Here is a 10,849-nt window from a genome sequence, read left to right as displayed (position 1 = left end):
AATATTTGGACTGTTGAGGATGAACGGGCAATCTCATTTAATTCTAGCTTATTACTGTGAACATGCTCCAAGGAAAGACGAGATCTCTGGCAACAGGGTTTGATGAGCCTGATGTCCTTTCAAAGTCACTCACTCCACATAGTTCCTCAGTATGTAAACCACCCTGGATCCACTCCGTAGTCCCCACTGGAGAATTTCCACAGAACAAGCCTGCAGAGATGGTGTTGCTGTGGTTCGTTGAAGCAGGGCACAGCCATGTTCCCCATCCATCCGGGACTCCTGTGAAGCATAGCACTTCTGGATGGTTTTAGTACTCCTCGCTTCTAACAGCAGCAGCGAGATCAAGGAGACCCCTGGGAGTCCAGTTTCCAGACCCTGCTTCTGTCATGGGAGGTAAGATAAGAGGAGTCGTGTCACAGACAAAAAAGTAGGGTTTGAGAATGCCAGAGAAGAGATGGCTGAACGTGTAGATATAAGACCCATTTGTGATGTTGTAGAAGGAGAGTTCTCCTGCTTCGTAGTCCAGAAAGATCCCAATGCGACGAGGTCGCTCATCTTGGAACACAGGTACCGAGGGAGAGGCCAGGACCATGTACTCGCTTCCTCTCAGCAGCCACATGGCCCAGACACCGTTCTCTGGAGATGGTGTAGTTTCCCCCTTTCTCGTCACCGAGTCTTGGCAAACCCCTAGCCCCCACTCTGCCCTTTCCCCCACGATGACTTCCCAGTAGTGCCTCCCAGAGGAGAAGCCCTGCAGGCCCAGGATGCAGGGCCAGGTGTCAAAGCGCTCAGGGTTGCTTGGGACATCTCTCCAGACCTCCGCATCCTGCACACTGCGAAGGTCGGCCGTCAAGAGCAGGCTGGGGTGGGCAGTGGCGGGGTCCAGCTTCACATCCACTGTGGAGTTGTGCCAAGCATGAAAATGAGCAGAAAGGCCTAGTAAAACCTTACCCCCTCCCCCCTGCCTCCCTCCCTGTCTCCTTCTCCCCTCCCTCCCCTGTCTCCTTCCCCCCTCCCTCCTTCCCTCCCTGCCTACATTTATTCTACTGTGCTTCGGATGGACTCTAAAGCCTTGCATGGTATCACTGAGCTTCAGTTCCAGCAGGTAAAATCTCGGAGGGACACCACTAAGAACCTTCAAACAGTTTCTCATTTCTCTCATCCAGAAAAGCTGAGCCTGGAAAAAGCCTTGAGTTGGGACTCACAGAACTCTGTCTTAGACACTGGGACTTCCATTGCCCAATGACACAGTTAAACCCATTGTTTGTGTGCAAAGGAAAATACCAGAGTGTCTGGCCTCCAGAGCGCTAACCACACAGAGGTTCCTGGAAGGAGGAGTCTGGTGTGGGGAGGGGTAGGGTTGGAGCAGAAGCTGAACCTCTTCTCCTTTCTCCTCACTCATCTTTTGTGTCTGCCTGTCCCTCTGCATGCTCTGTAACTCCTTCACAATAAGTAGCCAAGTGGTGTTCCCTGTATTCTGCAAGCAGGCCTCACAAATTAATTGGATTAATTGGCCCTGAGGAGGGAAGTCCTGAGAAACTCTGCTGACAAATGATCAATCAGAAATACGGGCCAGGACCAATCAACTGCACTGCCATCCTACCAGCCATTTAAAGATGAGTTAACATACTCCCAAACAGTTCTATAAAAAAGAATGGGAAAGGATGCTACCAAGCTCATTCGATGGAGCCAGTATCACTCTAATACCAAACCCAGAGAAGGACACAACAGGAAACTACAAACTTTCCTAATGAAAATGGATGCAGAAAATTTCAGTAAAATACTTTCAAACCAAATTTAAGAACACATTAAGAATGCCATATTCCATTGCCATGTTCATTTCATTCTAGCTATGAAAAGATGGTTTGATATACACAAATTAGTATAAGCAACCCAGCTGTGCTGGCTGGTCTTGTGTCAACTTGACACAAGCTAGAGTTATCTGAAAGGAGGGAACTTCAATTGAGAAAATGCTTCCAAAAGATCTGGTTGTAAGGCATTTTCTTAATTAGTGGCTGAAGGGGGAGGGTCCATCCCATCCCTGGGATGGTAGTCTGGGTTCTAAAAGAAAGCAGGCTGAGCAAGTCAGTAAGCAGCATCCCTCCATGGTCTCTGCATCAGCTGCTGCCTCCAGGTTTGTGCCCTACTTGAGTTTCTGTCCTTACTTCTTTTGATGGTGAACTGTGATGTGGATACATAAGTTGAATAAACCCTTTCGTCCCCAACTTGCTTTTGGTCATGAACTTTGATCACAGCAACAGTAGCCCCAACTAAGACACCAGTACTTAAATAGACCTAAGGACAGAAATCACATGATCATCTCAACAGATACAGGAAGGACCTTTCATGATGCTGAATATCCATCCCTTCATGATACCTCAACATAACAAAGGTTATAGAAGATAAACATAGCGTTTCCTTTAAAGTCAGAGATGAGAAAAGAATACACACAGTCCTCACTATGTAGTGCTTGAAGTCTTAGCCAGAGCAATAAGGCAAGATAAAGAAATAAGAGAACAAATTTGAAGAAAGAAATTAAGTTATTCCTATTTCCGGGTGGTATAATCAATGTATTTTAAAAACCCTCAGGACTTCACCAGAAAACTTTAGACATTTTAAACACCTTCAGCAAAGCGGTGGGATATAAAACTCACATCCAATATCAGTATCTTTTCTATCTACAAACAATGATCTTAATGAGAAAGAGAGAAAAATACCATGCACGGTAGTTTCTAAAAAGCCAAAATAAAACAAAAAATAATAACAAAAGTCCTCCCAAAACTACAGAAATGAACCTATCCAAAGAGGTGAAAGCTTCTACAAATAAAACTTTAAAGCACTGAGGGAAGAAATTGAAAGACACCACCAGAAGATGGAAAGACCTCCTTGCCCAGAGATTGGCAGAATTATTATTATTATTATTATTATTATTATTATTATTATTATGAAAATGGTTATGTTACTTAAAACAGTCTGCAGATTACTATGATCCCCGACCAAATTTCAAATAGAAATCTTAGAGATAGGAGATGCAATCCCAGAATTTATATGGAAGCACATGGGACACAGAGAATTCAAGCAGCCCTGATCAAAAAGAGCAATGCTGAAAGCATCATAATACCTGATCTCAAATTATACCACAGAGCCATAGTGACAAGATGAGTATAGTGCTGATACAGTGGACTATAGTGTAGTGCTATACAGCGGTGTGCAGAGCAGTGGAAAAGAAGAGAGGACCCAGGGGTAAACTCACACAACTACAACCAAATGAGTCTCAACAAAAATGCCAGAATCATGCATTGAAAAAAAAAAAAAGAGAGAGTCTCTTCAGCAGGGAGACTGGATATCTGCATGCAGAAGAGTGAAGCTAGACCTTTATCATCTAGCTGACACAAAAATCAACTCAAAAGAAATCAAAGACCTTAATTGAAGGCCTAGAGCTCTGATATTGGTAATGGGAAATATGTCATCTATCCAGCTGTAGGACATGAAAGAAAAAAGTGGGGGGGGGGAGATATTTGGGCGAGGGACAGAGACAGACAGGAGGTAAGGGGGTCCCAGTGGGGATGGGATTGAGTATAAGCAAAGTACAATGATGCACATGTATGAAAATGTCATAAAGAACCCATCGCTGGGGATAGAAAGATGGTTCAGTGGCTAAGAGCACAGGAATCTGGGGTTTTGTTCCCAGCACCCACATTGTGTCCCATAAGCCATCTATAACTCCAGTTGCAGGAGATCTGATGCCCTCATCTGGTCTCCAAGGGCACTGTACACACATGATGCAGGCAAAACAACTCATACAGAAAATAAATGAAGAAATCACTTTTAAAATAAAGAAACCCATTGCTTTGTATACTTACCAAAACAAAACAACAAACAAACAAAAAACCCTTAAAATGGAGGCCACAATCTACTTGTTGGTGGCGGGTGTCAGTCCTCTGGGGTGGACTGTCAGCTTGATATTGTCTCTGGGCTGAACTCTTCAGAAAGGGAACTATGTTAGATTCCTAGTTAGGGAACCTACTGGGACACTGATCAACTGTCAGAGGGAAAACCTAACACATTTCAGTGATCAAAGGTGCTGAAGTCATTGAGAGAATGAAAGGAGAAAAAAATGATAATTTTTGCTTTATTTGGCCTTATACCTGATGACAAGCACCAAGGCAGAGGTTAAGCTTTGGGTCCCCATAGTCCATTCATGACAGCATGCTCTCAAATAAGTCTTGGCTGACTTTTGCCTCTAGGACTTTGGGCTCTGATTGTTACCTCCACGTGACATGCACAGAGTCAGCTGCACTGAGAGCCTGCCCCAGGAACCAACAGTCTCTCTACAAAATGCAGCCATGCTTTGGGTAAGAAAAGGACAGAACCTGGGAGCCAGAGGAAAAGATGTATCTAATAGCTGAGTCTGTGCACGCATGCATATACACCCATGAATGCACTCATGCACTCTTTCACGTATGCACCCTGGTCTTCATTTATCTTTTCTACACATTGTGAGACTTTTACAGGCAAACATGGAGAGAGATTGGGAGTTTTCCTTTCCCAAGTTCTGGCCCAAACTAACTTCCTTTGACCTCTTCCTGTCTCTCATTCTTTTTGTAACAGGGAGGTAGCGGATCTGAGGACCTGGATACTTACCTTGGAATTTCTTGAGCATCTCCCTCATACCAGGGATGCAGCACACCGTCTTCAGCTCCAAGGGGATGGCCTCTGGTTCCAGTCGTGTGACAGTTTTGCTTCTGGAAATATGCAGAGCCCACAGGTGTCAGTGTGGTCACCAGGGGCCTACCTCCCCTGCACCAGCCACCCCACCCTGATTCAGAAATGAAACATACCGGGACAAGACTCCTCTCACTCCCTGGAAAGGAAAAGGAAAGATAAGTCAGGCCTCTGACTTCTTTCTGAAGTCAGGCAGAGGCACAGTAAAGACGTCAGTAGAAATATTTGAAAGTTGCTAACACCTAAGATGAAGCTTTGAGGAACAACAAACCCCTGCTCTTTACAGGAATAATCGGCTTTAAACGTCAAGAATCTTGGGCTTTAAACAGCCAGAAGTCTCAGGATTTCAACAGCCAATAGTCTCAGTGACAAATCACCCCGTCGTAATTGGAATAGAATCATGCTGCACACACTTTACATCTGTTTCCCCCAAAATCTATCAGTTTAGCTATTTCTGCATTGATAATTCTGCCAATTGGATCTTTTGGTAGAGTTAGACCCTGTACTAGATGAAGATATATTTGGGGGGAAGGCATCAAAATATCTGAAGGGTGTATTTGAGGTACACACACACACACACACACACAACACACACGTTACCCTTAATGTCTTTGTAAGGAATAATAAGTGTCTGATTCTTTGATCCATCACATCAAAGCTGACCATTTGATCTACATTGATGAGAAAGGACACCATTAATATCTGGTGGCACTTTCTCTGCTAAAAGAAGTGTGTGTGCGTGTGTGTGTGTGTGTGTGTGTGTGTGTGTGTGTGTGTGTGTGTGTGTATAATGTACATGAATCACATAAAATCTAAAGATAGTCAACACATAACTTTTTGTGAACACTCACTTGTTAAAGGGTCCCCTCAGATTCTCCTGCCTTCTATATCAGTTCTACATTCTTTCACTAAGAACAAGCATGCCTAGGTGCAGTATCCAGATGACAAGATCTCATCTCTGTCCCTTAGCCTCACCTCTGCCTACACCCCAGGAGCTTGCCTCACCTCCAAAAGCCCAAGGGCTGGCTGCTGGCTCCTCTCTTCCAGCTCTTCAGCTAGCTCCTTCAGGGCCTTGTTCCTTTGGACCAGCCTGTTCCTACTGTCACGTAGTCTCTGCAGGGTTGCTCTCTCCTCCTCTTCCAGCCGCCTCAGCTGCAGCTGTTCCTCCTGGGCCAGAAAGCCCCGGTGTTTCTCAAACTCCAACCTGAAGCGCTGTCTCTGCATCTCCACCTTCTCCTGTGGAGTCACAGCAGGCTGGGTCATGGAGGATGCTGTGAGGTGCTACTGGGGCCTCCTGCTTTCAAGTGTGGGGCAGTGGAGCTAAGGGGGGCATGCCCGGAGTCGTCTCTGCTTTTCCCTTGAACTGACTGCTGGCTGTGTTCTAAGAGCATGCAGAAGCCAGAACCATTTGTATGGGGGATAGGAGGCTGGCACAGCAACAGCTGGAAACAGGCTACTGGACCCAGGATCTCAATTAGACATAGATTTGAAGGCAAGCATTTCCAGATACAAGCTTCAGGATCATATGTGAAATAGAGAGAAGTGTCGGGGTGGGGTGGGCAGTTGGTGACCATCAGCTCATCTGTGAACAGTGTCCAGCCATCATACAATACTAGTTACTATTTATTCTACCAGCCACTGTATCTACTAGAAACAACAGAGAGATTAAAGAAACCCAGATTTAGAACTGTGAAAAGCTTGAGATTAAGAGCAGATGTTCTTTTTAGTGCCCGTGTGTGTGTGTGTGTGTGTGTGTGTGTGTGTGTGTGTGTGTGTGTGTGTGTGTGTTCACCTGAATGTAAAGGCCGGAGGTTTACTTTAGGTAGCTCCCTCAATTGTCCTCCACCCCCACCTCATTTGGAATGGCAGGGCTTCTCCCTGAACCCTGCTCTTACTGTTTAGGCTAGGCAGTCCAGCAATCCCTGGGAATCTGCCTGTCTCTGCATGCCCAATCCCAGCACCAAGGTTCCAGGCATGCACTGCCACCCCAAAATTTTGATGTGAGTGCTGGAGATCCAAATTCAGGTCCTCATGGTTGCATGACAAGCACTTTAGCCCCTGAGCCCTGGCTCCAAATGTACTGTACTAGATGCTGATGGCGGTAAACATTTTCTGCACAGCCAAGAAAGAGCTAAGTGTCCCTCAGGTGCTGGCTCACACATTAGATTCAGACCATTATCCTGGTTTCCACCTTAAGGTCTACAACTCCTAAAGAGATCCAAGGGATATTTTGTTATGGGTTACTGTATCTCTGCCCAGTAAGTGGCAGCAGCATGCTCCAATATGTGCTCATTTGGAGATAACCCAAGTTCAGAAACACTGAATCCACGTATGCAAATGAGATACATAAGAAAGAAAAAAGGCTGGGTGAGGTGCAATGTGAGGATGTGTGGCTGCAGATGGCTGACCGTCCTTCTGGGATGGTTGCTGTTCTCTGTACTCTGTTATACATGTTGTGTAGCATTGATTGTCATTCATTTCATAGATCTGTTTGTGAATCATGGATTGAGGTGGTTGGCGTATAGCAGTGAGTTTGGCGGTAAGATTCAGAGAGCAAAGCTACTTATTTATAAGTCAGGTCATACCAACAGAATTTAATAGGAACAGGTTGGCCCAGGAGGGCACCGTGATGCTTTCTGGAGGAGATAGCAACTCAGGAGTTGGATCATGAGTGTGAGAGAGTTAAAAATGTCTCACACCATTGGCCTGAGAGCTCCCTGAAGCCACAGTTCTGTCCTCACCTTCCAAATGACAGTCTTCTTCCCCACGTTAGTCTCCTGCATCAGAGCCTCTTCCATTTCCTTCCTCACAAGTTCCAAAGCTGCTTGGAGCATCCTCTGTTTGGGAAGACAACACAAGACCACCGCAGATGAACTCTCAGGCGGCCTTTAGTTTACTTGGGTGTAAAGTACCAAGAGCAGCTGGGGAGTCCCCAGCTGGCTTAACTCAGTACTCACTAACCTCAGAAGATACCTTTGGCAGATACCTTGTCTGGTGCCAGACACCAAGATGTACCTAAGAATTTTTCATTATGTTACTCTTTCCAATGTAAAAATGTGAGGTGAAAAGATAAAGAAACAATAGAACACAAATAAGCTGTTGTAGTATATTTAATGGTTAGAAATACAATTATGGTGATAGTTGTATTTTATAAAATATAATGCCAATTTTGAATAAGAAGATGTTTACAGTGAATTTATAAAAAACTATGATGCAGTAGAGGAATTGCCATCCACTGTTGATAGATTGAAGTATAATGAAATTTCTTATTTATTACTTAAGAGCTTATTTTTTTTACATTTTTTAGTGTAAGTGTGTGTGTGTGTGTGTGTGTGTGTGTGTGTGTGTGTGTCCACAAGAGTGCCAGAGACACATGGAACTCAGAGACAACTTGCAGGAGTTAGTTATCCTTCCATCATGTGGGTTTAGGGCTCAAACTCAGACTGGCATGTTGCCAGCAAGTGTCCCTACCCAAGGAGTGGAGAGGGTATAACAAAAACTTCATTTCCTTCAGCAATAGGACCCTGCAGGAGGCACATATGTATACTTGATTACAGAGAACACATACACAAATATGCTTTGGGAAGGAAAATACATGAACCCCACCATAAAAGTTAATCAATAAATCCTACATATACATGGCTCCACTAGAAAGGAAGCTGCTATAGAGCTCTGTAGAATGTGCATATAAAACAGCCTTGGAACTTGTGGTAGTGCCTGTCAAGACTGAGGTGGGATTTGTTTTGCTGTGGGAACATTTTGCTCTGTCAGCCCCAAGAAACCATGAGCCACACCAAGGATGTGACAAACAGCATGGCAGGCCCAGGGGACAACAGTGACAGGGCGGATTCTGCTGGATCTGTGTTTGGTTAGGATAAGAGCTGTGCACGCTTAGCAGGGGCCTTGGACAGCCATAGCTGATTGGCAGAAAGGCCTACATAGTGTTTATTTGGCATTTGATTGAAATTTAAAAAAAAGCCACAGAATATTTATAGAAAATAGTATCAGAAATGTCTGGCTAGCCAAGCTGTGTGATGTTTTCAGGACTTACACAGGTAGGATCATAATTTTTAAATCTGTTTATAAAAGTACCCATGCCTGAATTCTTACAAAACCAAGAGGAAGAGAAAGATTTTCAGTAAGTTGAGAAAAATACCCCAATTTTTAATTTTAGAGAAAATAAACCAGCAAACATCTTAAGAAGCCACTGCTCCTTCCATCAGGGTGCCAACGGAAGGAAGACCACACTGGCATCCCTGGTAAGGGTTGTTCAGGAAGTTGGAAACTTCAATGCACTTAAAACGTTTCCGGCAAATTTGGAGGAAGATGAGTGGTCAGCCTTCTGCGGTTCCGAGGTGTAGGGGCGCATAGGGGGATGTTAATACACACTGAGACTGGAAGCAATAGGGAGCCCCTCTTGGTTGAGCAGCCAGCAGTGCTCTCAGCAGGGGGCGAACCACAGGCGGCACGTGGCCCATTGTGACCAGAGGCTGGGCTTAACAGAAGCCCAGCCCTGGGGTTCCCAGGGGCAAAAGCCTCAGGCAGCTTAGGTGAGTGTGAGCCAATAAAGATGGGGAGACCAGGGAAGGAAGGCGCCTGGGAGTTACTTAGGAAACTAGTCGCACCTTTTGGATCTGTTTGGAGAATTAGTCCCTTCAATTCCCAGGTTAACCTGCCCCAGGTTCTCCCTATTTTCCTCTCGGGGACCTGAGCAGAGTCTCACCTGGTAGCGGCTGGCAGCCTCCTGCAGCGGTTCAGTGCGGTGGCTCTGGTGCTCAGGGCTAGTGTCACAGATCCAGCACAGCATTGCCTGATCTTCCTCGCAGAAGCGGCTCAGGTCCTCACCGTGCCTCGCGCACTGGCGCGTCCCGGGGTGTCCAATACCCAACCCCAGCTGCCGCACGCTGTCCACCAGACTGGCCAGCTGCCGATTGGGCCTGAAGCTGGAGGGCCGGAAGGGACTCCTGCACTGGGGACAGGCGTAGACGCCGCCCTGAGCGCTGTCCGACTTCTCACAAAACTCGGAGATGCACCGCAGGCAGAAGCTGTGGCCGCAATCCACACTTATGGGCTCCTGCAGGAAGTCCAGGCACACGGAGCACCGAGCCTCCTCTCGCAGCCGCTCCCCGGGAGCCGCGGCCATGGCCCTCCCTGGAAGGTGGCAGCAGCTCCTACTGCCCTAGCGGTCTGCACAGAAAAAAAAGGAAACCCATAAGGAGGGGAGCAGGCCCTAGGGATGTTATCTCCTGGGCTGGCCAGGATCCAGCAGCCAAAAAGAACCACTCCTGGTGACAGCAACAAGTCCAGGGACCGTCACCTCCTCAGAAATTCAGCAGCTCCTTTTCTATTTTTTTTCTATTCCTTCTTCCACCAGCTTTGTTTGAGTTCTTTAATATAAAGCAGCATTTACACCATCGTAATTCACATTAGAGGTGACTGAAGTTTGCACTGTTTTGTAGTGTGGATGTAACCTGGGTCTTCACACAAACCAGGCACGTTCTACCATTGAAGAATACCCCCAGTCCTCTTTCTTTTTTCTTTTTTTTTTATTAGAAAGAAAATTATTTTACATGACAATCCCAGGTCCCTCTCTCTCCCCTTCTCCCCTATCCCCTCCCCCAACTAACACCCTACCTATCCTATACCCTCTCTGCTCCCCAGGGAGAGTGAGGTCTTCCTTAGGGTGTCTTAAAAGTCTGTCATATTCTTTGGGATAGGGCCAAGGCCAACCCCCTTGTGTCTAAGCTCAGGGAGTATCCCTCCCTGTAGGATGGGCTCCCAAAGTCCATTCCTATGCTAGGGATAAGTACTGATCCACTCAAGAGGCCCCATAGATTTCCAAGGTCTCCTCACTGACACCCACATTCAGGGGGTCTGGATCAGTCCCATGCTGGTTTCCCAGATATCAGTCTGGGGACCAAGAGATCTCCCTTGTTCAGGTCAGCTGTTTCTGTGGGTTTCACCAGCCTGGTATGGACCCCTTTGCTCATCAGTCCTCCTTCTCTGCAACTGGATTTCAGTTCAAGGTTTAGCTATGGGTGTCTGCTTCTACTTCCACCAGCTGCTGGATGAAGGCTATACTATGGCATATGAATTAGTCATCAATCTCATTATCAGGAGAGGG

At 46.1% G+C, this 10,849-nt stretch overlaps 1 protein-coding gene across 1 annotated transcript; it reads right to left on the bottom strand.

The window, feature by feature from the left end:
- Window positions 1–307: 307 nt before the first annotated feature.
- Trim58 (tripartite motif containing 58) lies at window positions 308–9,868 on the bottom strand. Its single transcript, XM_027427377.2, has 6 exons — window positions 9,449–9,868; window positions 7,467–7,562; window positions 5,731–5,961; window positions 4,842–4,864; window positions 4,645–4,745; window positions 308–897 (listed from the first exon to the last, which is right to left on the bottom strand). Exons 1-6 carry the CDS (start codon window positions 9,866–9,868, stop codon window positions 308–310), a joined length of 1,461 nt encoding a protein of 486 aa, XP_027283178.1.
- Window positions 9,869–10,849: the final 981 nt, after the last annotated feature.

This window comes from Cricetulus griseus, chromosome 7, assembly GCF_003668045.3.
Source record: "Cricetulus griseus strain 17A/GY chromosome 7, alternate assembly CriGri-PICRH-1.0, whole genome shotgun sequence".
Classification (NCBI taxonomy): Eukaryota; Metazoa; Chordata; class Mammalia; order Rodentia; family Cricetidae; genus Cricetulus; species Cricetulus griseus.
The sequence above is the reverse complement of the archived record's forward strand: the minus strand, read 5'-3'. Positions and strand labels throughout refer to the sequence as shown.